At 52.8% G+C, this 27764-nt stretch overlaps 1 protein-coding gene and 2 long non-coding RNA genes across 9 annotated transcripts in view; 2 read left to right on the plus strand and 1 right to left on the minus strand.

The window, feature by feature from the left end:
• Positions 1–13: 13 nt before the first annotated feature.
• Positions 14–16244, minus strand: EPHA1 (EPH receptor A1). The gene is made up of 18 exons (XM_072777542.1): positions 16105–16244; positions 15064–15131; positions 9886–10167; positions 8042–8444; positions 7642–7797; positions 6836–7180; positions 6567–6694; positions 6178–6328; positions 5654–5750; positions 5376–5434; positions 4436–4561; positions 3406–3591; positions 3182–3243; positions 2856–3062; positions 2503–2652; positions 2023–2216; positions 474–629; positions 14–375 (listed from the first exon to the last, which is right to left on the minus strand). Exons 1-18 carry the CDS (start codon positions 16184–16186, stop codon positions 297–299), a joined length of 2931 nt encoding a protein of 976 aa, XP_072633643.1. The 5' UTR covers positions 16187–16244; the 3' UTR covers positions 14–296.
• A 119-nt stretch (positions 16245–16363) lies between these two features.
• LOC140605293 (uncharacterized) lies at positions 16364–23594 on the plus strand. 7 transcript variants are annotated; one of them, XR_012007987.1, is made up of 4 exons: positions 16679–21715; positions 21800–21964; positions 22809–22851; positions 22952–23594. It is a non-coding gene; the product is annotated as an uncharacterized lncRNA (long non-coding RNA). The 7 variants fall into 7 exon arrangements; XR_012007988.1 differs by lacking the exons at positions 22809–22851; positions 22952–23594 and adding an exon at positions 16364–16425 and having other exon boundaries at positions 17068–21715; positions 21800–22050; XR_012007989.1 differs by lacking the exons at positions 22809–22851; positions 22952–23594 and having other exon boundaries at positions 16679–21169; positions 21527–21715; positions 21800–22050.
• Positions 23595–25152: 1558 nt separating this feature from the next.
• LOC140605296 (uncharacterized) overlaps positions 25153–27764 on the plus strand; it is a 169868-nt gene continuing 167256 nt past the window's right edge. The window contains exon 1 of the long non-coding RNA XR_012007994.1: positions 25153–25281. This is a non-coding gene — a long non-coding RNA (uncharacterized lncRNA). The remainder of the gene's footprint in view (positions 25282–27764) is intronic.

Consider the following 27764-nt stretch of genomic DNA (forward strand, 5'->3'; position numbering starts at 1 on the left):
CAAGAGCCAGGGGTAAAGGGGAAAACTCAGTTCCTGTTTATTTACAAAAATATATGTATGTATATGTATATATATTAAACCCTTCCCCAGGTCCCCCCCACGATTACATTTTCACTTCCACCCCTACCTCCCTTTTTAAAACAAAGGCTCCCGGGCCCAGAGGTGAGTTCCTCAGGGAAGGGTGGGCAGGAGCAGCACCAAAGGCCTACATAAGTAGGCTGAGGGGAGGGCCATGGGGAGTGACCATGGCCCCCGTCTTTGCCCCTTTGCCCCCACAGGGTGGGTGGGGGAGGGGCTCAGTCCTTGAATCCCTGAATACTGCAAAGAATGCGCTTCTGGTGTCCTGGCAGCGTGATCCCCATCTGGGCCAGGTCCCTGTGGGCAACGAAAGGGGATTGTTGAGTGTGGGCCTAACCCCCCCGCAGTTCTCCGTGCCCAGCCCCCCCTTCCCCTCCCCCCCCCCAGGTCCTCACTCGGCCGTCAGCTCGAGCACACACTCCATGGTGTCCAGCCCCGCTGAGCGGAAGTGCAGAATGTAGCGTTTCATGCGTATAGACTCCAGCCACTCGGGGACGCTTCGATAGGGGATCCCGTCGGAGCCACTGAGGCTGGGCAGGCGAAGCGTCACCCTGCGGGACACCGGGTACCCCAGTCACATGGGAGGGAGATGCGGGGGCTGTCCTCTGCCTTCCAGCTCCAGCTTCCCTGACATTGGGGCTCAGCCTCTGAGCATCTGCGGCCGGCATTCAAGTTGGGTGTCTGAGCACAGAGATTATCTGGACTTTGTGGATTAGCCTGGCCATTGTCTGTGAACTCATTTCCTGGCCTGATTCCTGGCATGTTCACAGCAATGGGCGGGCTGAGAGTCCTGCTGCTTTGAAAGACCCAGGGGGGTGGCAGCCCTGCCACACACAAGCGTGTGACCGGCCCACCTCCCACTGGAGTGGCCAGTTCCGGCTGACTGACTGGGGACTGACTCCCAAGTGTCAACTCTCCCAGCCCAAAGGAAAGATGCAGGAGGCAGGGGAGCTGAGGCCTCGGAAGCCGGGCATGGCCCTGCCCTTGTCTGGGTGGCCCCTGTGAATTCTGGGAGCCGCCACCGCTTGCCCCCTCCAAGCCCGGCTGTTATTATTGCCCTCCGACACCCACGAGACAATGAGTGTTCCTGTGCTCAAGCCAGCCAGAGCCAAAACCATTAGCAAAGTAAATCTGCTGGGGGAAAAATTTTCAACATTCCAGAAAGATTAGCACATGCAGTCTCCAGTATACGAGGGAGTCCTGCTCCAAAAGATAGTTGCAAAAGTTGGAACTTGGAGCACATTTTCTCCCAGAAACAAGGTTATATATGGTGGTTTGATACAGAGGCCAGCATGCCAGGGCTGGTTTACTGGATTGAGCATTCAAAGTCCAGCCATGCCCACCCCGCTCCCCCTCCTCAGCCCTGCCACCAGTTCATTCTCCACACTCTGGCGATGTTTTTGGCAAAACACGATTCTGAGTGAGTCCCTCCAATTTCAAAATCGGTCGATAGTGCTCCATGCTCAGGATAAAGTCCAAACTTTTCAGCAGAGCTGGTCCTCCACCTGTCCAGCTTCACCTCTGGCCACTGTCCCTAAACAACACTGCTGCCATCCCGCACTAAGCCCGCCCTCAGCGCCCTAACCCATGCCTGCCGTGTGCTCTGGGAGACCCCACAAGGCTGCCCCTCCCAGTAATGACATGCCTCCCACTGGCACCTGCTGGTTGCTCTGTCTTCCCCACCCTAGTGACCGAGCTCCCCGGAGGAGATACCAGGTCATAAGCACTACCTATCGCTTTCCATCCTCTGTGTGCTCGCTTCCTGTCCTCCACCGGACAAGGACGGGATGGTGTGTCCTCCCTCAGGGTAGACTGTCCCGCAAGGGCTCAGACTCCTCCTGCCTCAGCAGTACTCTGTGCTCTGTCCAGAGCTCATTAATGCAGCTGAACGCTCCTCTCCCACACCTGCCCTCCGAAACCCTGTGCCCTCTCCAGTGTGGTTACCTGGGATCAAAGTTAGCAATGGTCCGCAGTGAGTGGGGGTTGGCAAGCAACTGGTCCAGATGTGCCTTCAGCTGGTGGAAGGAGGGCCGACGGGCCCGGTCATAGGCCCAGCAGTTCTTCATGAGTTCATAGAGAGGGGCAGGGCAGTCCACGGGAGGCGGCAGCCGGTACCCATCCTCAATGCTCTTCATTACCTGCCGTGGGCGGGGTGGGGGGTGGTGGAGCGGCCTTGAGGTTGGAGGGTCACCTTCCCTGGGAGCCCCTGAGAAATCTCCGTTCACACAAGATCACTGCAATAGAGCCTCTACTCACCCCTGAGAGTAATGACGAGAACAGGGAATGAGGCAAAGGGGACAGGAACAAGAGTGCAGAAAAACTGGGTCAGGAAGAAGGAATAGGATATTTGCAGGCAAGAGCCATGGGAGGCTTTTGGGAGGAGCCGAGGAGTGAGGTGACATGGGAAGAGGACCCCAGGCTTACCTCCTGATTGCTCATCTCCCCATAGGGCTTGTCTCCAAAACTCAGCACCTCCCACATCACAATCCCAAAGCTCCACACATCGCTGGCTGTGGTGAAGGTGCGGTGGGCAATGGCTTCAGGGGCTGTCCAACGGATGGGGATCTTTCCCCCCTAACAGGGCACGTAGAACAGAAAGGTGATGTGTTTCAGGGCATTGGGGGGAGGGGGGCGGCGCACACAACAAAACACCTGTGCAAAGGCATGACTATCGTGTCCACAAGAGCATGTGTCCTGTACTTGTGCATGTGTGACTACATGTACGACACATAATCGTGTGTATGTGCGCGTGCACGTAATGACGACACGGCTCTAACCTGGGTTTCATAGGTGCCATCGAAGTTGTCCAGGAGGCGGGTCAGGCCGAAGTCAGACACCTTGCAGCACAGGTTCTGACTCACTAAGATGTTCCTGGCCGCGAGGTCCCGGTGGACGTAATTGTGGTCACTGAGGTAGTTCATGCCAGATGCAATGCCCTGCAGCATGGCCACCAGCTGCCCAGGGACCAGCTGGTCCTCCCGCTCCTGCAGCAGGGTGAGAGGGCAAGTCAGGGAATGGGCGGGGTCTCCTTCCCAAACCAGGAGCCAAACCCCGGGGTCCATGGGTGCATTCCCCTTCCCAGCTGGCTCTCCGCCCTCCTCACCCTCAGGAAGGCATCCAGGGCTCCATTCTCCATAAACTCCGTGATGATCATGATGGGCTTTCCTGAGACACAAAGCACATGTCAGCACGGCAGCCTGTATCCCATCGCCACCCAGAACCAGACTTCCTGCCCCCGGCAGCATATTTCCCCTTCTCTCCCGGGGGTCTGACACCCTCCTCTCCTCCTCTTTCTCTCCCCATGCTCTCGGGGACCGCTGCTCGTACGCTTTGTGACAACGCCTTCCAGGTGCAAAATGTGCGGGTGGTTGAACTGGCCCATGATAGTTGCCTCTCGAAGGAAGTTCCACCACTGGCCGTCTGGAGACGTGTCTTTCAAGGTCTTAATGGCCACAGTCTTACAGTCCTGGCTAGGGATTTTCAGGGTCCCTCGATAGACTTCTCCAAACTCTCCTGGGTGGAAAGAAAACAGGCCATGGCCGGATGCCCCGGCAGGCTCCCCTAGGGGGACGGGCAGCAGTATCCTCCAGTCTCCTGGTTCTTTTCTTCTCTGGATCAGAAAAGTGGCTTGACCTTTCCGGGAAAGGGGCTCTCGTGCTGCACTTCCTGGGGAAGGAGACGGGAGTCTGGAAGAGGAGTGCAGCTCTGCAACCTATTCAATACTGTCCCCCCAGGTGGGTACAGCTCCTGGCTAAGGGGAGGGGCTCAGTAAACGCCCGGTGAGCGTGGCTGTGCGGTGGCCCTGGGCTGTGTTCAGCAAGGACAGGCTGGTCCAGGGCCAGTGCTCCAGTGACGGGGGAGGCTAACCACTGCCTCGTCTCTTCCGCGAGCTCCTCCGGTCACAGCTCAGCTGGCTCGGCTGCACAACTGCCAATGACACTGCCAAGCTTTGTTCTCTGCTCAGATCCATTTCCTCCGGTGACCCAAGGGATCAGGGCGGCCCAAGGACACTGGGCCCGGGTTGGGGGGGAATGCGGGGTAAGGGAGGCTTTGAATCTCTCCCACATTTCGCAGCCGTCTGAGAATAGCCTGAGCCTGGGCACAGCGACCCTTCTGTTGACAAACATGACATGTTTGGGCTGTTAATCAGAAACTCCATAACCACAGAAGCAGATTGTGTAGGAAGCAGGGGCTGCTCTAGGACACCCGATAAGGGGGTTACAACTTGACCACAGCGATTCAAGCAGGATACAGGGTAGAGCAGAGAGGGAACTCGTCTAGGAGCCCTTGGGGCAGCCGAGAGACCAGCTGGCGAGCAGCTCCGTGCTGCCACGCAGAGGGGACCCGCAGGGCTCACCTTCCCCTATGACAGTGTCCACAATCAGCCAGCCTGGATCAAGCTCCTGGGTGAAGTCCAGGGCTCCCTGGGCAGGGTCCTCATACGCTTGGAGGTCCACATAAGGCTTCAGCCACAGCTTGTCCTCTGTGGGGAGAACAGGGAGGGCTCGGCCACAGGAGCCCCAGCGTGAGGGCTCGGGAGGATTTTTTGGTGGTGGTGAGGGGAGCTGGGGCCAACAGCACTCCCCAGACTTTTCATTGTTCTGCTCTCTTAGGAGTCCCATTTTGGCTAAAGTGGGAGAAAAACCTTCCTCTGTCTATGTGCAAAGCTCCGCGTCCCTGCCCCCAGAGGCCCAGAGCTGCGGGCCAGAACCCGGGCCTGAAAGCTGTTCACGGCCTCCGGTTACCCAATCGTCCCACGGCTCACTGACCACACTTCAGATTCCTCGCCCTTCCTCCTCACCCCTGCTAGCCATACTCCTCCGATCACTCACACCTCATGCACATTCCCAGACAAGCCTCACTCCCACCCTTTCACTTGGATGAACCACTGACTACCCCTTTCGTGGGACACCTAATGAGGTGACCCGCAGGAAGCCCACATGCCCTGGAGGACTTCTAGGGGCCTGCCAGCAATCGCTTCCTCGCTGAGACTCAGCCCACAGACCTGGCCAGCCAGGACGGGGGAGGCCGCCCCGGGCCCAGGTGTCGGAACAGAGGCAGCAAGAGCTAACAGGTAATTGCACAGAGCCTCTGGGGGGCTATCGTTACAAAGTTAATTAACCAAAGTTAATTAGGTGGCAAAACAGTAAAGCCCTAGAGACAACAGCCCCAACCCGTGCTCCCAGAGTTGGCCTGGCAAATGTGGCTTCTCTGGTTCCATCTCCGTGGCACGTCCCAATACCGCTGCCCCCACCCCGCTCCACCACCACATATACGCACAGGTGCCCTGGGCTCACCTCGGTTCACTTCGGCGACACGGTCACGTTGCCTCTGCGGGTGTCTCCGCTGCGCTTTCCTGTGGGGGGGGGGACAGCTTCTTCAGAGTCCTAGGACTGGCCCAGGGCCCTCCGGCTGGGCTATTCCCACAAACGACAGGGTGGGGGTGTAGGATGGCGTGGGGGGTACGCTGGAGCTTTCGTCCTAAGGGCTGGGAGGGTTGCTGGGGCTGCGTTCTGGGATTTCTGGCCAGGCAAAGGGACCCCGGGTGGTGGCCGCGGAGGGGCAGCAGCAGCACCTTGATCGGAAGAAGAGCATCCCCATCAGCAGAGCGACACCCAGCAGCAGCCCGAAGATGATGGCCACAATCTCTCCTCCGGTCAGGCCCCTGGAAACTGTGGCACGTGGCGTGAGGAAGGCTGGAGGGCTCAGAGGCCACAGCAATGATGGTGGCTAACGGGGCATGCCCGGGGGCAGAGCCCTCAGTGGGCCACAGGGGGGTCCCCTACCCAAGGAGATGGGGGTGTGTGAGACAGAGCCTCACACTGGGACCACTAGCTTGGGGCTGCCCACTGACGAGCACGACCCCGAGGGCTTGGGAGAGTGCACAGGACACTGGAAGGCCGCATCCAGGGTCGGGGTATCTGAGGAGATTACGATGCGGCAGGGGCTTCGTGTGGGTCTGTGGGGGGCTCTCCGCACCCCAGGCAGCCTCTAAGTGTGCGTCTGTGCGTGTGCATATGGGAAGAAGCCAGGGTCTGAGAAGCCTCAGTGGGGTGACAGGTGCATGGGTGTGGGGTAGAACACGGGATAACCCCTCACCTGGTGGGCTTGTCCGAAACTCATGGTCAGGGGAGAACGGGCCAGGACCTAGAGGGGTTAACATTCGAACCCTGACAATGTACGTGGTGTCTGGCTGCAGCTCAGTCAGCAAGACCCTGGGTTCCAGAACCATCTGATGCCGTTCTTCGTCCTGTGGATGAGAGCTAACGTCAGCTGGCCTGTGCCGAGCCCAACCGGGCGGAGGCAATGGCCAGTCTTGGGATCCCATGGAGACGGGCGGGGAGCGGTCAGGGCAGGGCTCCCTGTAGGGTTTTGACCTGAGAAAGCCGCACAGCTCACTTTGGTCAGTTTTCCGTTCACCCCGTACCTGGGGATGCCGGGGTGTGCCCGGCGGGGACCCCAGACACGGTCCCGCAGCCCCGCCGCACCTGATTCAGCACGTGCAGCTCGTAGCTCAGGTTCGCCCCGGGGCTGCGCGGCCTGGATCCTGCCCAGGTCAGTTCCAGCTGCCGCGGCTCCTTCTTCACCAGCCTCAGGGACAGGCCTGACAGGGACTCTGGGAGCCGGGAGGGGTCCAGCGGGTTTGGAAAGAAAGAGGAAAGAGCTTCAACAGCGTTTCGATTGCTTCCCGCCCATCCGCTTGGCCCTGGAGTCCTCAGCCCTTCTGGTTTCTTCCAGGCCCATCCCGGCTGCTCACCTGCGTGGCCCATGCTGACGCTCAGGGAGGCGCTGGCGGGGGTGGAGGTGCCCAGCCCCGACACTCCGTTCTGGGCCTCCACGTTAAAGGTGTAGTTGGCGTAGGGTTCAAGGCCGTTGACGCGCACGGCTGGCGCCGTGAGCCCGCTGGCTCCTGGGGAAAAGCGCACACTTCCCCCGCAGGGCTGGCAGGGCCCCCCGTCCACCGCTGCTCCCCGGCACTGTGAACACCCCACGCTGTACCTCACATCCTGGCGCCCCCCCATATCCGCCGGGGGTTCCCAACGCAGCGAGAGCTGAGTCCCCAACACAGAGAAGCTCAGGTTTCGGGGAACTGAGGGGGGTCCTGTAAGGAGAAGAGCCGTCGGGAGGAGCCAGCTGCGCTCTCGCTCTGTCCAAGCTGCTGGCCCCTGCCTCCTCCCACCTCCGAAGGCCTTGCTGAGAGATTCCCACTGAGGGAAAAGGACCTTCACCTCATTTCTGCTTTCTTCTGGGGCAGGGGAGCCTAAAGTCTCTGCCCCCCCCTTTTTTTTTAAGATTTTATTTATTCATGAGACACACAGATAGAGAGAAGCAGAGACCCAGGCAGAGGGAGAAGCAGGCTCCCTGCAGGGAGCCCGATGCGGGACTCGATCCCAGGACCCCGGGATCATGACCTGAGCCAAAGGCAGATGCTCAGCCACTGAGCCATCCAGATGTCCTCTAAGCATCCGACACTTTAAAGGATGCCCACTATCAGAAAAGCTCTGGAGAATTCCAACCTTAACACGGGCTGGACAAAGTCCTGCCCCGCCACCCGGGACTCACGTGTGCAGGACACCTGGGGGCCCTCCCCAGGGGCTCGGAAATGGCCGCTGTGGCAGATGCAGAGGGTGGCCCCCTCGGACTCAGCTGCGCTGTGTCCTGGGCACTTGACACAATGGGGCGCATCTGCGTCCGCCCGGTAGGAGCCGCTGGGACAGGCTGGAGAGAGAATGCAGCGGAGCCATGGATGTCCAGCCTTTACAGGCAGGCTCATCCCCACTCCCCCTCCCTCCCCCAGTCCTTTGTACCAGAAACACAGGTGCCTCCCTGGGCGGGGGGAAGGGGGGCTCAGCCGCTCAGTCTAAACATCACTGAGATGGCGCAGAGGCATCCTTCCGTCCCCCAGCACCTGGAGGACCCCCCCCACCCCGCATGTCCCCACCGCCTCCTCCAGTCTCCTTACCCAGGCATCCTTCACCACTGCCGCCTTCTTCATAGCCGGGCTCACAGTGGCACCGTCCCACAGGCACCAGCCACTCCCCGTCGGGGCTGCAGTGCATGCGGGGCGCACCTGAGGGGCCGGGGCTGACCTGGGCATGGGGCAAGCAGGTCCCTGCCACCTCCACCAGCCCGCCAGGTCCGGGCAGAGTGTTGGGGAATCGGGCCAAGCCCTGCACGACCTCAGGACAGCGCTGGTAAAAGACCCTTACGGACACCAGGGCCACACAGGCACCCGGGTTGTGGAAAGCGAGGTAGAGGCCTCGGCGGGTCAGGTGCCCCAAGGAGCAGCGCTCCACGTTCAGTTTCACAGCGCCAGACGCGAGGTCCCGGATGGTGAAGCTCTGGTCTGCAGCCACAGTAGTTACCTGGGAAGGGGCGGGGGGTGGAATGGCAAGTCATGCTTCATGCCCACGGAACAGAAAAAAATGATTGTTTGCTTGATACCTTAGAGTTCCTGCAAGCATAAACCAAGGGCTTATTACGTGTGAGCTACTGAGCTAAGCGTCCTGTGCATGTTACGCTGTTTGGGTCCAGTGAGGTGGGACGGATGGCCAGCCCCACTTTACAGATAGAGAAACTAAGGCTAGGAGTAGGACAGGTTCAAAACCTTGTACGATGTGGTGCGGCTGGAATCCGGGCAGTGAGACGCTACAGCCCATATAATTTCCACTATTCGAAGGTGTTCCCAACCTCTGTGCCAGTGAGGTGATCAGTTATAAAGTGCGTCATGGTTAATTTATTACTAATAACAAACTTTACAACGTCTTCCCTTCGGAAAAAAAAAAAAAAAAAGATGAGAGCACATCCTATAAATAACATGCTCCTTACACCTCTGCATTCCGGTACGGTTCCTTGAGTCGGAAAGAAACGGATGGCATTAGAGAGAGAGCCCGTAGCCTGCAGAGAACGGTCTCCCTGCGCACCTCCGGGTGGACCCCTGGGGTGTGTCGCACACCAGCACCCTGCAGGCTGATAGGGAAAGTCCAAATACCTCTTCTCAGCCTCCCCCAGGGGAGGCTGTTATGTTAGTGGAGGCAAAGCCTCCGACCCAGGTGAAGGCTGGCACCGTTATCAACGCTACTGTAAGACCAGGTAAGCAGCCTCGGAGGGGTTCAGTGGAGCCTGAAGGCGGGACACAGTAGGAAAGACATGGTGGTTCCTGCTTATCCGTGGCTGGGCTTTCAGGGTGGCAGGTGTTACCCGGTGCCATCAGCCACAGGTGCAAGCAGGTGATCCTCTGTCTGACCTTGCATCAGCAGGTCAATAGCAGCCTGACGGGGCAACGTCGGGATTCAACGCCTGGCCATGGACCTCCGCTCATCTCCTCCCAAGGCATCACATCGTCTCACGGTACCCCCAGGAGGGTGACTACAGAGCAATGACATAGTTCGAGAGGGAGAGAGGCTACTCTGATGACTTATTGCAGCATCCTGTCATGACTGTTCTAGTTCATTACTAGTTACTCCCCTCGTACGGCGCCTGGTTTACACATGAGCGCTCAGCATGGGGATGGATGTGCAGGAAAGAACGTGGCACATCTGGGGTTCAGTACTGCCCAGGCATCCGGGGGGTCCTGGGAGGTGGGCCGCAGCCGCGGGGGATGCTGCTCTACTCAACTCCACCTCTTCTGATGTCTAGGCCCACATTCTCATCCTTAGTTGACACCTAGACCTCTTTCTGTTTATGCCACTTTGTCTTTCTCCTTAGCTGAGCGGGGTCCTGGGAAAGAGTGAGGCGGGAACCAGTGTTAGGACCAAAATGGCACTGGAGGAGTGGGGGTGGGGGTGCGGGTGGGGGTAGAAGCACCTTTTGGAACAAGGGCCGTCGGAGCTGGATGCCCACGTCCTGGTCACTCTCCATGTACAGGAGGTTGAAGGTCTCCTTGCAGCCCAGAGGCCCGGCTCCGCCAGGGAAACTCTTACAGTCCCTCACGGTGAACTGCAGCTCCACGTGGACCCGAGAAGCTTCCTCCCCGCGGTAGATCCAGTTGGAGCGCAGCCAGTGGTCAGTGTCCCCGCCTGCTTGCACTGGGCAGTCCTGGTACATGTAAAGGGGCGTCCCGTTCAGGATCTGCTGCACCTCACTCCACTGTGAGAGGAGAATCGAGTCAGGCTCCCAGTCACCACCTGCCCCCCAGACTCTGGTTCGCTAGACCTCCCCGGGTTCGCACTACTTGTCCTGCTGTCTTCCCACCATGGGCCTGAGGACAGTAAGTTAAGTGCTTAGGGTCAGGAGTTATTTGGATACAGGATGGGCATGACAACAGCGACGCCTTCAATGAGCCCACTCCAACTTTGGAAGCACGAGCACCAATTTTTCCCCGTCTCGTCAGCAGAGTCGTGGCAAAGACAGACTTTGATGGCAAAACGCTCACTCACGAAACCTGTCTGGCTCCTTGTTCAGAGAAAAGGATAGTACATTTATATCAAGGCCCCTAAGCTCGGGGGGCAAGAACAAACATAGAACCCTTCTGTATGGAGGGAACTCATTCCTTCTAATAACCCTCTAGTTATGGTCACTATCAAAATCAACAGTGGACGGGGTTGGGTGGACTCCCAGACACCATGCAGTCCATGCCCCTTACCTGTTTTTACAATAAAATTATTGTTAGGGGATCCCTGGGTGGCTCCACGGTTTGGCGCCTGCCTTTGGCCCAGGGCGCGATCCTGGAGTCCCGGGATCGAGTCCCGCATCGGGCTCCCTGCATGGAGCCTGCTTCTCCCTCTGCCTGTGTCTCTGCCTGCCTCTCTCTCTCTGTGTCTATCATAAATAAATAAATCTTTTAAAAAAATAATAATAAAATAAAATAATTTTTAGACTTATTCATAATAATGGCTAGCCTAATGCGGCAGTCACTGTTGCAAGCACTTCCCATGAGGAAACTGAGTCACAGCGCAAGGTTCAATGACTTGCCTTATGCACTCAGTTATTAGGAGGCAAAGCTGGGACACACACCCAGGCACCCTAGGCTCTAGAGTTTAAGCTTTTTTTTTTTTTAAGATTTTATTTATTCATCAGAGTCACAGAAAAAGTCAGAGACCTAGGCAGAGGGAGAAGCAGGCTCCCTATTGGGAGTCCAACGTAGCACTCAATCCCAGGACTCAGGGATCATAACCTCAGCCAAAGGCAGACGCTCAACCACTGAGCCACCCAGGCGCCCCTAGAGTTTAAGCTCTGGATCATTATGTCTCTCTGCGCTTATTATTAAAAGTCAAAGAATAAACATATATAACGTGAAGTGAAAGTCCTTTCACCCAACTGCCCCTTCACAGGGAGCCACTCTGAACAATTTGGAATAAAGCTCACCAGACCATTTTCAGCGCCCCTAGAGAAATGTTTGAATATTTTTCTGCGTATGTGTTTTTAACATATTTTTTTTTTTGGACACAAGGCTATTTCGTAATCTACTTTTTGTTTTTAACAAACAAAAAAAGCCTTTGAGGGGCGCCTGGGTGGCTCAGCCCGTTAAGTGTCTGTCTTCAGCTCAGGTCACGAACCCAGGGTTGTGGGATGGAGTCCTAGATCGGGGCTCCCTACTCACCAGTGTCTGCTTCTCCCTCTCCCTCTGCTCATGCTCTCATTTGCTCTTTCTGTCTCTCTCAAATGCATAAATGAAAAAATCTTTAAAAATCTAAATCTAAAAAAACAAAACAAAACACCTTAAAAAGTCTTTGAAAGATGTTCACGAGAATATAAATAGATCTACCTAATTCTTTTTAGCAATCTATAACACAGTATTCCACTGTATGGATGTACTGTGAATTATTTATTCATTCCCCTATTGTTGGGCATTTAGGTAGTTTCCAGTTCTACTGTTGTTTATTTATTTTTTATTTTTTTCTACTGTTGTTTAAAGTCTACACGCACAGATTTCTTTTTTTTTTTTTTTAATATTTTATTTATTTATTCATGAGAGACACAGAGAGAGAGAGAGAGGCAGGGACATAGGCAGAGGGAGAAGTAGGCTCCATGCAGGGAGCCTGACGTGGGACTTGATTCCGGGTCTCCAGGATCAGGCCCTGGGCTGAAGGCGGCGCTAAACCGCTGAGCTACCCGGGCTGCCCTACATGTACAGATTTCTAAAAGATTTCTGTAGAACTGCTATATCAAAGGGTAAATACTATAAATTTTATAAGAAGATAGTGTCAGATTGGCCTCCAAAAAGGATTTATCAATTTACGGTTTCACCAACAATGCATGAGGCCTCATTTTTTGAAAACCTGGATATTAACGATCTCTTTACTTTTGGCCTATCTTATGGACAAAATACAGCTTCTTGCCATTTTAATTAACATTTTTTATTTTGAGAAGGAGGTTGTGTGTTTCTATTTTGTTCACTGGCTATTTCTATTTTTATGTAATTACGTTTGTAAACTTTGCCTGATATTCTGTTCTTATCTTTGGAATATTCATTTCGATGAGATTTTTTTTTTTTTTTTACATTATAGGTGTTCATCATTTATTTGAAATATGTTTCAAATGTTTTCTTCCCATCATGCCACTTAATTTTCTAATGATGTCTTTGATGTTGGTACCTTTAAAAATCTCACATCATAACATCTATCTTCTCTCCCTCTATGAATTCTGGGTTGTGTATTTCACTTGGGAAGCTCTCCCATCCCAAACTCATAAAGATCTATATTCTCTCCTAACATTTTTGTAGGTTTGGCTTTTAGGTTCAGATTTTAATCTCCCTAGAATTTATTTATTTATTTTTTGTCTATAGCATGAAGTGGAGATGTAACTTTACATCCTTCTTACTCGTTGTCTTCTTCTTTCTCAAATTATGGACATCCAGCTGTCAATCTACTGTCCAGTCTATATTTTGCACATTGATTTGCCATTCCAGTGTTAATCTCATACCAAAACCTCATTCATGTGGGTTTTCTATTCTGTTCCATTGACCTGGGTATTCTTGTGCAATGCCAGGTTTTAATTACAGTTGAGTACAGATATTGTCCGTTCTGATAATCTGGTAGGGCAAGTGTTCCATTTCATTCTTTCTCAAAAAAAACAAAAACAAAAAAAAAAAAACTTCTCAGACATTCTTACATATTCTTTCTGCCAGATAAATATAAGAAAGGAGCTCTCAAATTCTATAAAATACCCCCTTGATATTTTGGTTGCAACTCCCTTAGCTTATAGAGAAGTCTGAGGTCTTTAGAATGTTTCCTTTTCCAAGGGCTTTCATTGCTACTCTCAGATCTGGGAAAAGGCAAGAGAAAGAACGATTAACTAAGAATTGGGGTGGGGATCCCTGGGTGGCTCAGCAGTCAGCCCAGGGCATAATCCTGGAGTCCCCGGATTGAGTCCCACATCAGGCTCCCTGAATGGAGCCTGCTTCTCCCTCTGCCTCTCTCTCTCTCTCTCTGTGTCTCATGAATAAATAAATAAAATCTAAAAAAACAAAAACTAAGGATTGGGTGGCATGGGGCAATAACACCTGAGGTACATATTTTCGCTTTATGTTAGGGAGTTCAAAGATTGGGCAAGGGTTGTCCAGGCCATGAAGGCACCCAGGGCCTGTTCTTAAGAGGAAGCTATGATGGGGAAGCCAAGTGGAAGGCATGGGGTGGAGGTCAGGTGGAAAGGTAGTAGGTGGATAATGTGCAGCTCATTAGCTAGATTGCTGTGGCTGCAGCTGGAGCCAGGAGCAGATGTTCCCAGCTGTAACTTGCCTCTCCCAGTTCCCGCAGTGACAGATGGGAGAACCAGCTGCCCAGGATCAGCAGCAAGAATCCTTTCACTTACCACTCCGGCTGCTGGCTGCTACATGGGTGCATTCTGGGGAGTCTGAATCTGAGTGTGTTTGTGTGTGTTGAAAAGATAAGGAGGGGACAAGATAGACATGGGGAGCATGTAACTGCTGCTGTCTTCTTGCCTCCAGCTGCAAAGCTGCGAAAGGGGCCTTGCTTCCACTCGGGCCCAATTAGGGAAGTTATTTGGGTCGGGGTGGCTGGGGCACACCGGGGGTGGAGGCCTGTGGGAGCCAGCGAATGGACCTGCGGCCCTCGCTGTGGAGTGATTAGCTGCTTTACGAGACGGGGTGCCTATTACGGCTGGCCTAACCCAGGATTTTCCAAGCAGCCCCTCCTGTAGGATACAGTATGGTTTAGTCTATTAATTCTAATTATAGGCCACTCTGTGGGAGAACTTAGAGCCAGGACCCTAGGACCCAGAGGGAAAGAAAGCAAGTGACCCCGATCCCAGAAATAGAGATTGCAATTCCCACTGGACTAGGAAGGGGAAAGGGGTCCAGGACCAGGGGGGAAAGGAGGGCCTGAGGCCAGCCTCTCACGGTTCTGTGGCCGGCTCTGCTGAGTGGCGGAAAGGTGCTCTCCGGGACTCACAGGCGCCTACCTCTGCTCACTAGGTCTTAAGAACACCCAGGGTGGGAAGGGACTCGGAGCAGGTTCAGACAGCTGGACCGTACCGTGTGCCTGGGCTGGGGAGGATGGAGAAGGTGCCAGGGGCTCAGGGACCTCTAGTTGGGGAGGCAAACACCCTTCGAAGGGTTTGATGAAAACGTTGGCTCTCGTCTCCATGTGCGTATACACAACTTACATTACACTTTTATGGGGCTCCCTGACCCTCTGAAGCCTATCTGTGCAACTCTATTGGGACAGAGGGACCTCAGTGTGAGGACACATCTGGTGTTTTGGTTCTCAGCCCTCAACCACCCCAAGGATGGTTCATCCTCTCCCTGGAGGATGTGGGTTCATCTCCCCCCAAGTCCTCCTAAGTATTCAGCCCTCTTTCACAGGGGCAGGGAGGGAAGGAGCCAGGCATTGAGGCGTTCTTCATGGGGTGAAGCCTGACCCCCCCACATTGTCCCATTCTGGAGGCTCTGACTCACCTCCCCTCCCCCTCCCCGAGGAGGAGACACTTCCAGTTTTTCCAGCTCTTTTCTCGGTTCCTCCACCCACCTCTCCGCCCATTTCCCACTGGCCTGCAGCTTTGAGCCTTCCCTCCCCTGACACTTACCCCATCCTCCGGGGGATCCAGCAGCCAGCCCAGCTCGCCCTGTGCTGTGCTCGTGTCCATCAGAGTGACTGCACGAGGGAGAAGAGGGGCCTGTCACCTCTGGGGGAAGAGGCCCCACACGTGTGACCCACATTCCTCCCCGTGGGCCCCCAGCCCCAAGCCTCCCACATCCTGTTCCTAACAGCTGTGACTTCCCGAGCTTTAGCCCAGGAAGGAGGAGTGAAGAGCTCTGGGGATTAGTCTGTCTTCCTCCAGAGTGTGAAAGGAGGACGGCAGCGCAGGGCAAGGGTTGGAGGGCTGGATCTTTGACCAAAGTCAAGGCAGGAAGTGTTGGGCAGAGCAGCCCCACACAGGACTCGCACCCTCTCACTCGGCAGGGGCTGGTCAGCCTGGGGCATCCAGGCACCGGCCAAATGCGAAGGGTGAATGGGCAAGAGAGGACCTCAGCCCCTGGGGGTCATAAGCGGGTAGGGTGTGGGCAGGGGACCCTAGACGGGTGGGTGCGGAGGTTCCCTTCTACTGCCAAAGGGCCTGCTCAGCCTGTGGCTGGGGGTGTGCAGTGAGGGTACAAGGCACAGCTCTGGGTCTTGGGAAGTAGGGCCCCGGAAGGGTGTGCAAGCCTTCACAGGCAAGGCTTGACCTGTACATCTGGGAGCTCCTGCACCCGAGTTCTGATCCATCCCCCAGTGGCAGGTCCCTCTGTCCTCGGGCCCAGGATGGCTTAAGGCCTCTTCGCACCGCTGCCCTCTGGGTTGGGCCCGGGAGGCCGAGCCTGGCTGGGAATGAGGGATCCCCACGATGCTGGGGTGGGGGTCTGGGCGCTGCCTCCTCGCAGCGGTCAGGGGCTCCCTCCCCCCCCCCAGGTGCAAACTGTTACGGGGCGCCTGAGCCGGGAGAGCAGGGTCTGGGGGTCGAAGACCAGAGGCTGGCCGGGCCAGGCGGTCGCCGGGCGGCGGGGCGCACCGGGGCGCTGGCGAGGGCGCGGGGAGGCCCGGGGCCGGGGCCGGGGCCGGGGGCGGGGGCGGGGGCGGGGGTCGGTACCTTCCTCGGCGCGCGCCCCCGGGGGCAGCGGGGCGCGGAGCAGCAGCAGCAGCCCGAGCCCCAGGGGCCAGCGCCGCTCCATGGCGCCGGCCGGGACCTGGGACCTCGGCCCCCGGCTGGGTCAGGTCGCGAGGGCTGCGCGAGCGGGGCGGGGGCGGGGCCAGCGCCGGGGGCGGGGCCAGCGCCGGGGGCGGGGCCCGCCTCACCTGGCTCACCTTCTTAAAGGGACAGTGGGGCAGGAAGGAAACTCGCCAGACAGGTACTAGTAAACTTCAAACGCCGGAGGCCTGGGGACCGGAACGGGACTGCGGGCGCCGCCTAGTGAGTGGGATGAGGAACTGACTCACCGCTTCGAATTCTAATCCCGAACCCAACCCAGTCTTGATGCAGCCTTTAACCTAATTCGACCTCCGACCTGAACTGCATCTCCCCGCCCCTTAAAGGTCTTCGCGAGGGGGGACAGACCCCCGGGAAGGCAGGGCTGCGAGCTGCAGAAGGGGAGGCTCGGAGGGGGGCTCCCGGGCGGACGGACGGACGGGCGGGGGCGGGGGGGGGGGGGGAGCCAGCCCAGCCCGCGGGGCACATCAGGGGGCGACCCTGTGGCTGGGTTATCGGTGGTGGCCGAGATTGGGAAAGGCGAGGGCCTGAGGCGGGGAGCCTCCAGGTGCGCTCTGGGACAGGTGAATGGACCAGTTTGACTGCTGGGGCCCAGGATTTGCCTTAGGAGCAGGGCAGACAGGCGGGCGTGGCCAGAGCGGACAAGGTCTTGGTAAACACATTACCGTGCACTTGACAGAGCAAGAGAGAGGACCCCGCCAGGGTTCTGAGCGCAAGTGTGAGGAGGGCGCAGGTCCGGCCTGCTCCAGCTCTGTCCAGTTGGAGACAACCCACGCCCCTCCCATGCTCTGCCTTACGTGATATTTTAACAACTGTTCATTCACTTTCTACTCTGCACGCATCAAGCTCTGAGAGCATGGACCGAGAGTAAGACAGTCCCTGCCCTATACAAGCTGTGGGTCGCAGCAGTGCCGAGGACTAGGGCGGAAAGCAAATGCACGTGGCTAAGAATGAGGACAGGTGGAGACCCCAGCTGAGGTGTCAGGTGTGTGTGTGTGGGGGTGACAGTGGCTCAAAGGGGAGTGATGCATCCGGTGAGGAAGGTGGAGGCTGCCCTCCCGGGGCCTCTCCTTCCTATACCCCTTCCTGGCTCCCTCTCATTGGGGTGAATGATTCATAGTCTTTGTATCATTGAAACTGTGGTTCAGTGACCGCGGAGAAAGGCAGGTGGCGCATTACAGGTGCTTACTATATTTTCGAAAATTAATACTTCTCAGGCTTTCTGCTTTTCTATACAGATATGTGAAAGGAGGAAATGGCTTATCATTTCCCGGCCCAGACTACCCTCGTTGGCATCACTAAATGTAATCCATGTCCGTTGGTGGGAAAATTCACATTGAACAGAAAAGAAACCAAATGGAAAGTAGACTCCTCCCTCCTTCCACCCTCCAGGTCCTCTCCCCAGAGTTAACTGCCACCAATTGTGTCTTGAGGTTCTCCCAGAGTTTTTTTCCCTAAGCACACACAGGAGCCTGATGTGAGAATGTATACAGAGGGGCCATCGGATGCGCTGTGTTCTGCACCAGGGGCCTTCTTTCTAATGGTAAGTACTTTGGGAAGGAGGCGGAGGCTCCTGCAGGCCCACTGGGGTCAGAGCTTTGTGATTTCAGCAGGGAGGAATGGGCGAAGGGTGCACAGCCAACAGAAGGGGGGAAATGGAGCAAGCTTTGGACAATTGCTGCTAGGAAATAAGCCAGACTGTGGTGAGGTAATGCATGTGTTCCTTGCTGTAGTTTGTTAAAGTTACAAGACCCTTGGGACTGAAGGGGGTGGGGTGGGGGCTGCTCCATGCAGTGAGAGGTGGTGTGGAGACGGCTGGAAAGGAGCCTGGCTTTTGTTTTAAGATTGCTTGCTTCTCTGTCCAGGGTCTGGAAGTGATGCAGAAGGGGAACGAAAGCCCACCTTCTACCTCCATTCAGGATGGTCCCCGTTTGACAATTCCTCATTCCATTTGTGGGGGATAAGGCACGACTTTGATTTTGGCCTCTGCCCTTGCCTAGCAGTGCTGCTTTTGCCAAGCTACTTACACTCTCTGGACCTTAGCTTCCTTAGATTCGGGTGATCTCGGGAGGCTGGTTCCAGGAAAGATGGCAGGATTTGGAGTCAGAAGACACAGGCCAGCTCTAATTCTGTATCTCTGCTTCCTTAGCTATAACCCGGGGATTCCTCCAACCCACCTCAGGAGGTAGATGTGATGCTCAAAAGAGGAGAAAGTGTTCCGCTCTTGTGCTAGGAGATTGTTGGAGGTGTGGCTTGCCGAGGTTCTCCTGCAGGCCTCTCAGGGCACATCTGGAGTGGAACAATCTCAGTGACTAAGGCATCAACTTTTTTTTTTTTTCTTTTAAAAGCAACTTTATTGAGGGATAATTTGCATAAAGTGAATTGCACTCCTTCTAAGTGTACAGTTCAATGGATTCTGAAAAAGGCGTACACCCTCAGAGCCGCTGCCTCAGTCAAGATCCAGAAGGCTTTCATCATCCAGAAACGGTCCCTCATGCCCTTTGCAGTCAAGCCCACCTCGGCCCCAGGCTTCCTTCAGCATCGATAAGTGTTCCTCCTGGGGCCAGAACTTCCTGTAGTCTTGAATCTCACTTTATCCTTTCAGTATGACGCCCCTGAGGTCCACGCATGTTCTGGGCGTCAGCAGTTTGCTCCTTGTGTTTGTTGACCGGTATTCCCTGTGTGGATGCCCTAAGGCCTCATTTAACAACACAAAAATCAAACCTGAAAGTCTTCCTCTACTCTGTTTCCCCAGCACTAGAGGCCCCTTAGCTGACGAGGCTTCCCAGGGGGATACCTGTTTTCCCTCTTAGGTGGAGAGAATGAACCCAAGTTGTCTGGACCAGTTCTCATTCTGTAGTCAAGAAGCAAGGAAAGCCTGTGCATCCCTACAACTTCAGACTTCCTGGGTTCTGGCTGGATCCTGCAGTCTGGACCTTAACACCATTCTGCTTGTGTTGTCCCATCCCCTGCCTGTCCCGATTCCCCCTCCCCCAAAGAGCCCCACCTGGCTATTTGCTGATCTGGGACTGGGTAAAATTTCACCCAGCCTAGATCAAGGCCTTGTAATGTCCATAAGGTTCTGATTGAAACACAGCCCAATCAGCAGGGTAACCCAGTAAGCTGCCAGCAACCCTGTGAGAGCGTCAGTGCAAATTGGTTTATCAGATGAGTATCAGGTCCTTAGCAAGGGCCTGTGTGGATGGGACCGAACAGCTTTGTTTTGGCTGCTTTGGGCTGGCCTGCACTTGTAGGCAGCACAAGCCAGGAGACTGCGTGGGCAGTGGGAAGCGAAAGAACAGCTCTCTCTGAATGCATTCGGGTGGATTCCGTACATCTTTGATCACAAGGCTAATTTGGTCCTTCCCTTTCCTTCTCCGCTGGGCTCTTACCTATCTGTTCTCTGATCCTGGTTTACCATCAGGCAACAGGGGTGGGGATGATCATAGTTACCATTTATTACTGCACCTACGCATGCTGCCAGGGCACTTCACATACATCATTTCATTTACTTCTCACACCAACCCTTTGAAGAAGGTATTATTAGTTCTGTTTTATAGATGGAAAAACCTGAGGCACAGGGAATTTAAGTTACTTGTTCAAAGTCACTCAGTTGCAGAATCAGGATTTGAACCCAGGTCTGTCGGACTCTGGGGCCTAGGGCCCCTACTTGAGGTTCCGGAAGCAAAAGAAGTAGGCGACACCTAATTTTGCTTTCCTACCTCCTTACCTCTGTCTCCACTGGCTTAAAACAGCACGGATTAGATGTGCCTGTTTTTGAGCTTTAGAAAATGGAATCATGTGATATGCATTCCTTCCTGAGTTCTTTCATTTGCTCTTTTGTTTGCGCAATTTATTTATGTAGTTGTGTGCTAATTCATTTCCACTGATGTACGATATGCACTTGTATAAAAAACACCTTTTTTTAAAAAAAAAAAAGATTTATTTTATTTATTTGAGAGAGAGCAAGCATGTACGTGAGGGAGACCATGAGCGGGGTGAGGCGGGGGAGTAGAAGGAGAAGTAGACTCCCTGCTGAGCAGGGCTCCGAGGTGGAGCTGGATCCCAGGACCCTGGGATCATGACCTGAGCCAGAGGCAGGCGCTTAACCAACTGAGCCACCCAGGTACCCCATGAACACCTTATTTTTAAAGACTTCTTGACTTGTGGTTAAACATTCTACACTTGAATTGCCACACCGGGTGACTCCCATAGTTTATCTGGCTTGTCCGGGTATCTCTGAAAGAGGCTTGATCTTCCCCGAAGGTAATTCTGTTTTTAAAGGAGACTTCTTGCTAGCCCCGTGGCTCCTAAAGGGATTAAATCTACACAGAGGCAGCCTGTGAGCAATGCCTCAGTCCCACTATCCCACTCCACCTCCCCTTGTCCTTTGTCCCTCCCTCCTTCCATGTCACTTTGTCAAGAAGAAAGCACTTGATTTGTTTAAGTAGTTGCAATTCTTCATAGCAGAAGTAGGACTGTTCTGGGACCGAGGCAGTCGTAAGTTTTCTCTGAGATGTCGGGAACTTTCTATTAGAAAGTCCTACTCTGGGCAGCTTGGGTGGCTCAGCAGTTTAGCGCTGCCTTCGGCCCAGGGCGTGATCCTAGAGACCCGAGATGGAGTCCCAGTCAGGCTCCCTGCATGGAGCCTACTTCTCCCTCTGCCTGTGTCTCTGCCTCTCTCTCTCTGTGCCTCTCATTAACAAATAAATAAAATCTTAAAAAAAAAAAAAAAAAACAAAAGAAAGAAAGTCCTACACTTATCACTGAATAGCCATGTGACCTTGGGCGAATCATCTGATTCTCTTGAATCTCAGCTTCCTCAACAGCAGAATGGGGGAAATGGTGATAGGATGTTGGTCCTCAGCACCTACAACATCATAGTGTACGAGGCGGGTACAAAAATGATGAAGGATGCAAGCCGATGCTCCTGCTTCCACTATGCAATGTAAGGCTATATCTTTTTCCTTTTTGTGTCTCTCCTGTACAGGGTTATTTGCAAGATAGATTTAGAGAATCAAGGAGTAAATCTGCTGACGGAAGGAGGAGAGACCAAGTAGTATCAGCCCCTGAATTAAAAGGGATGTTTGGTTGCAGCTCAGATCCCAAGAAGAGACAAGAGAAGAATAAAGCAAGAGCTAAGAGAAATCACTCCTGATCTATTTAGATTACGAGGCATTATGGGACTAAATATGACCCTAACACTTTCAGGACATATTGTAGCCCCCTGCCTGCTCTTGTTTTTCTTAAGATTCAGTTTCCTTTTGCAGTATTAAAAACCTCCCAAGCGTTTCATTTGTTTTAGAGGCAAGAAGATGGTGAAAAAGCAGTGAGCTTGCGTTGCCTTCTAGCATGGGCCCCAGAGAAGAGGAAATGCAAGATGGAAAATGAGTGTTAGCGGCCACGAGGAGATAGAGCTGTTTCTGGCACTGACGGGAGAGACAAGGCCAGGAGAGTGGGAATTCACTTGCATTCCATCCAAGTCCATATTTAGGTACAAGATTTACCTCAATACTTACCCCCCCCCATTAAATTTTTTTTAATTTTAATTTATTTAATTTTATTTTAATATTTTAAGATTTTTAAGAGAGACAGAGTGAGAGCACAAGCAAGGGGAGCAGCAGAGGGAGAAGGAGAAGCAGACTCTTCTGCTGAGCAGGAAGACGGATGTGAGGCTCGATCCCGGGACCCTGGGATCATGATCTGAGCCATAGGCAGATGCTTAACCGACTGAGCCACCCAGGTGCCCCCCATCACCCCTCATCACCCCTCATTCTTAACTGATCTCACTCCAGAGTAAAAATAAAACCAATTTGCAATCGTCCTGTCCTTTCATTGGTTTCCAGAGTGGTGACATGAAATCGCAGCGTGGTCAGTCGTGAAGGGGCTGTGACTCAGAATCCCTTACACTAATATGTGTGTGTGTCTCATGAGAAATCGCCGTGCTTCTACCTTAACCTGTTTGCTTGACTGCCTCGGAAGATAATATTGCTAACCTGAGAAGTTAATACGCTCTATTAATGCTTAGGCAGGTAGAAGGGAGGGAGAGAACAAATGTGTCTCAGTGAACTGGGACACGTCAGAAATTTAATAAGGACAAGTTGAGACAAGTGTTAAATACCAGAATCCCCCGGGAGAAGAGTGAGAGCTTGGTCCTTGTCAAAATGTTTACTGGTTAGACCACAGGAAGAGAAGAGGGAGTGGTAGACTGACTATGTTGTCAAGTCAACTTTTTGTTTAGCCAGCATGAGAGAGGAAAGGGCTAAATAAACCATCAGCTTTGTCTTCCGGATTGGGCTAACATAATTTTTTTGCAAAACTTAACAATTTTATTGCTGGTCGAGCCTGGGAGTTCTGGGAAATTAAGTTCTAGAGAGGGCGGGGATGTAGATTGGCACAACCACACTTACAGTTTTGAGCTACTAGCCCTGGGGTCCAGAGGTAATATTACCTTGTTGTCTTATAAAAGAAGTATTTGATAAGTACGGATCTTATTAATTGGGCATAAATGTGATTCCTTTTAAATTTGGCTTTGAAGGGGTTTTTAATAAAAAGGATTCTAATCCATACTTCTCTCGAAATTCTAGGTAGTACTATTATGAATGCAAACATGCATGTTTGAACATACAGGTACAACCACCTCTGTTAAGAAATTATTATTATTATTATTATTATTATTATTTTGTTGTTGTTGTTAAGAAATTAATGTACACTTCTCTATTTCCCCTAGTGTGGAAGGTACCCAGGCTATGGGTCATAAAATCTGAGCGCCACCTGCTGAGGAGATGTAGGTATCTGCCTCTGTATCTTCAAGTACGCTACCAACAGCTAATTAACCCCTTATAAACTCTTATTAGACTACCATGGGAATAATTATGCACATGGTATGAAAGGGACAGTGATCTTCATTATTATGAAAATGGGTAGGCTTTAGACTAGGAAGTAGCTTTCCTAGCTTGCCCGGTCATCCGGGCAGTGACAGCCTCTGATAGGAGGAAGGGAAGGTCCAGGTGGGAAGGGAGGTAAGGAGGGGTTGGCCTACTTTTTTACTTCAGTTCTGGACACGCGAATAAAAGCAGAAACCCAGTGGCCTAGGAAGTGCTGGTGGGAGGGAGGTGGATCATTATTTGCAATGCGTCGGTCCTGTCAGATGCTAGGTGGAGAGAGATGCTTCTCTACTCCCATTCAGCCCTCTTACCTTGTATCTCACCCTGAACCTGCCGCCATTTGGGGGGAGCACTTATGAAGGAAGAGTGACAACAATTTCTCTTTTTTCTTCTCTCTTTCCCTCTCTGCCCCTCCCTCCCCTCTGTCCCTCTCTTCTTTCTTCTTGTCTTTTAAAATAATTCTCCAGAAGCATTATTATACCAAAATTAAAAACTGTACTCATTGTATTGGGTGTTTCATTATTTAGAAAGTAGAAAGTGTGTGTGTGTGTGTGTGTGTGTGTGTATGTGAAGCTGGAATTTATTTTTACTTTGAAATGCTCAAGAGTCTCAAAAAAAAAAAAAAAAGTCCAAAAGCCTAAGGATGCCCAGACTTAATTGAAGATGATATGGAGGTGGTGTCGGTTTCTCTATTACTAAAGCCTCAATTTGATCCCGGTTAATTATCTGCCCCAAAAATTCTTCTGGTTGGGCAGTGAGAACATTCCTATTTGTATTTGAAAGGCAGTGAGGGTTAGTGGAAAGGAGATTTGGGAACCTTTGGAGTCAAATAGACTTGGAGTAGAATTCTGGGTTTCTGCCTTCGAGGTGCAAGACTATGCGCATTTTTCTTCCCTCTCAGAGAGAGGCTCCCTCACATGCATGAGGTTCATTTACCTTCTGGAGCACCTCCGTGTGTGTGTGTGTGTGTGTGTGTGTGTGTGTGTGTGTGTGCTGAACCCAAGCGGAATTCAGCTCCCCATAAGCCCTCCAGTGGGGGCAGAGGCAGAGACAGACAGCCATGTGAATACAAGAGGCTGGTTTGGACAGGAGCAAACAATACCCCACCAAAGGAAAAGGTGGCCTTTGTGTTGGGTCACAAGTAGCATGAAGTAGAATGACTTGAATCGGGCAATTTATTCATTTATCTAACAAGAATTTATTCAGCCTCTACTATGAGCTAGGCACCGTTCAGGTGATGAGATACACCTGTAGACAAGGAAAACAAAAAAAAGACCCGTCCTCATTGAGTTTCCATTTTAGGGAGAGGAGCCAGACAGTACACATAAATATGTTTTTTCAGAGGGTGAGAAATGTCGGGAGAAAAAACAGGGGAGCATTTATGCGAGGCGGCCTCTATTTTATATAGATAAGGTGAGTTTGGGGCAGAGAATTTAAGGAGAGGAGGAAACATGCCAGGCAGATTCGGATCGGAGGGAAGAACAACCCGGGGCAGAAAACGCAGCTCTGGAGCCCAGGGCAGGGGTGTGCGGAGGTTCGGTGAAGGACCAGGAGACCAGTGTTTCAGATCACAGCAAGCAGAGAGGGGAGTGGGATTAGAGAGGCACTGGGAGGGGTCAGCACTCAGGGGGCATCCAAGCCATTTGAAAGACTTTTGGGCTTTTCCTTTGAGAGAGCTGGGGACCCTTGAGGGAGGGGCCAGTCAAAGAAGATGCATGCTGGTCGCCTGGCTGGCTCAGTGGTTGAGGGTCTGCCTTTGGCTCAGGTCCTGATCCAGGAACTGAGACCCACATGGGGTTCCCCACAGGGAGCCTGTTTCTCCTCTGCCTTTGTCTCTGCTTCTCTGTGTGTCTCTCATGAATAAATGGATAAAATCTTAAAAAGAAAAAAAAAAGCAGACACACGCTTTGACTGAGCTTTTTAAGGGGCTACTCTGGTTAGTGTGCTGAGAACAGATGGGGATGGGGTGGGGGCAGAGCAGGGACAAGTTAGGAGTCTCAGTTTTGGCCCAGGGGAGAGATGGGAGGGCATGAAGCAGAGTGCTCCTGGACGGTGCAGGGGAGAGGGGGGAAGTTTTGAGCATGGGAGCCATGTGATCAGATGAGGGTTTGAGCTCTGGTGGACACCGGAGGAAAGGTTACAAGTCAGGGGAGGAGAACATCAGATAATCCAGGTAAGGTGGTGTATCTACCGGAGGAGGAGCCCCCCAAATGTGGGGTGACCGACTGCGGGGAAGCCAGTGGTGCAGGTGGTGAAAGAATTCACCCAAGGCAGAACAAGGGGCCAGCACTAAACGCACCTCATGCAAGTGGTGGGGATGGAGAGGCTGTCTGCAGGCGGTGGTGAGGGGCCGTGGCTATAGGGACGTGGGAATGCACACCACTTTCCCTGTTTGGTAATCCTAGGAACTGTGCCCGGTTGTAATTGGTCAGTGAGGGTGGCTATTTCCAGGTGGGTCACTTAATGAGCCTATTTGCTCTCAGCTGGGGGGCCCTGAGGGCCCTTTGGCCTTGATCAAGTTTCCAGGGCTCACATCTGTGGCCTAAAAGTGGCCTCTGTGGGGAAGACATAGTAAGAGCTTGAGCTTGGACAGGGAGTGGAGAGGATATAGGGGTGACATTTTACTCCTGGAATAACAGGGTGTGTCGCCCTTCAGACAGGGAGGTGAAGTAAGCTCACCAGTTCGTATTGACTCCTATGGGTAAGAGTTTTTTTTTTTTAATTTTAGAAAACCGTATCTCTATGGAAGTAGGTGTGCTGGGAGGAATTTCTGCCTTCTGGAAAACGCGTTAGAGATGATGATGAATGAGTACGATATTGTGGTCTAGGATAAATACATACTTGGTCTTAGTCCCTTCTCTGGCACAGAACTCCTAAAAACATTGCAATTTCCTGTGCTGGGAGTGGTGCAGGTGTCTTTTGTCATGTTAATGAGTGACTTTTGGAAAGCTCTCGGTTTCCCAAAGGAAGGGCTTGTTGCCAGGGGAACCAATGGGAGGATCAGAGGGTTTGAACTTTCACCCTCACCTCAAGGAAGGAAAGTGAGGCTGGAGGCTGAATCAGTCACCAATGGCCCATGAGCTAATCCATCATGACTATACATGACTATAGAGTAAAGCCCCCATAAAAACCTAAAATGAAGGCCTTTGAGAGCTTCCAGGTTAGTGAGTGCGTGGAGATGCCGGAAGAATGTGGACCGTCCAGAGTCCGAGTCAGCGTAGAAGCTCTGGGTCCCTTCGCACGCACCTTGCCTTAGGCATCTCTTCCACCTGGCTGTCCCTGAGTTCTGTCCTTTTATAATGAACTGACGATCTAGGAGGTACACTGTGAGGTGCCCCCTGAGGAGGAGCTTCTCCTTTACAGCCAGACTGTTAGGGGCACAGGTGACAGCCAAGACTTGCTTTGGCATCTGATGCGAAAGGCAGTCTGGGTCAATTACCTGTGGGATCTGACACTATTTCTGGGTAGACAGTATCAGAATTGAATGGAAAGATACCCAACTGGTGTTGCACGCTTGCTCGGCGGTGTGGGGGGAAAGAGCCCATGCTTCAGAGTCGGGTGCAGAATTGTAGTTTGAATTGGAATAGTTAAAGATTTATTATGGGGGAGTGGGGTGTGTGGCCGGGAAGATTGGGGGGGGTAGTTGTCGGTGGCAGGTGAGAGGCAGGGTCCAGGGAGGCCAGGCAGAGGCGAGTTTGAGAGGACAAGGGAAGTTGAGATGCGGTGGGTGCCTTCCAGAGTAGAACATTGATGAAAAATGGCCCAGATACTCAAAGGGGACATTTGTGAAGATTAGGGGTGAAGTATGACATGGGATGTAGCCTTCTGCTCTGTTCCCCATAGAAACCAAGTCATTGTATGGGGTTTGGGGATTCTGATTCTTCGTTTTCTTGGAAGTGTAGGTTGCCAAGGACAGTTCCCCAGGATCAGGTCAATCTTTTTGCTTGCTCTGCTGCTTAGAGAATGAAACGGTTGAAAATTTCAACGATGCTGGTATTTTTCTTTTTCTCTATTTAATGTGTTCTATTCCTGCTCTCTGCTCTTCTTAGCCCCCTGTTTTGCTCCGTGCGCCTGCTCTGTGACGTAGGTTTTGCTTTATGTCTCCCCACAGTCTAGCTGGATTGAAAATAAAGGTCACTGTCTATTGCTCCTTTGCTCTCTCTATCTCCCTGCGAGCCCGGAACTTCAAAGTCCTCCCTGTGGGTCTGGCCTCCTGCCTGGAGGCCCTGCTTGTCCGGAAGAGGTGCCCAGGGTACTCAGTTCTTCACTTGTCTTTTGTTTCCTGGTGAGGATTTGTTGTGGTTGCCTCTTCCTTTATCACTTTTCCAGCTTGAAATAACGTCTCTTGCCGTCATTTTGCAATTCTCAGAACCAGAGCGAAAACCAACAGATTAATGGAAAAATGGCATTAATCATGTCGTTGCTGGGATTATTGTCACGTTTATCAGTAAGTCTCGAGGAAGCATCCAATTGTGACTGGTGTGTGGGAACGGCAGTGAGCAAGCATAATTATTGTCCAGAAACTCTTGGTCCTTAGGGAGTTGGGAGTTTGACACCAAGAACCATTTTTTTCACATATCATGGATGTGAAAAATGTCCTGACTTAATTGGGTAATCCTAACTTCCTTCTGCCTTCGATCCTCCATCCTCTACCAG

The sequence above is a fragment of the Canis lupus genome, chromosome 15 (genome assembly GCF_048164855.1).
Source record: "Canis lupus baileyi chromosome 15, mCanLup2.hap1, whole genome shotgun sequence".
Classification (NCBI taxonomy): Eukaryota; Metazoa; Chordata; class Mammalia; order Carnivora; family Canidae; genus Canis; species Canis lupus.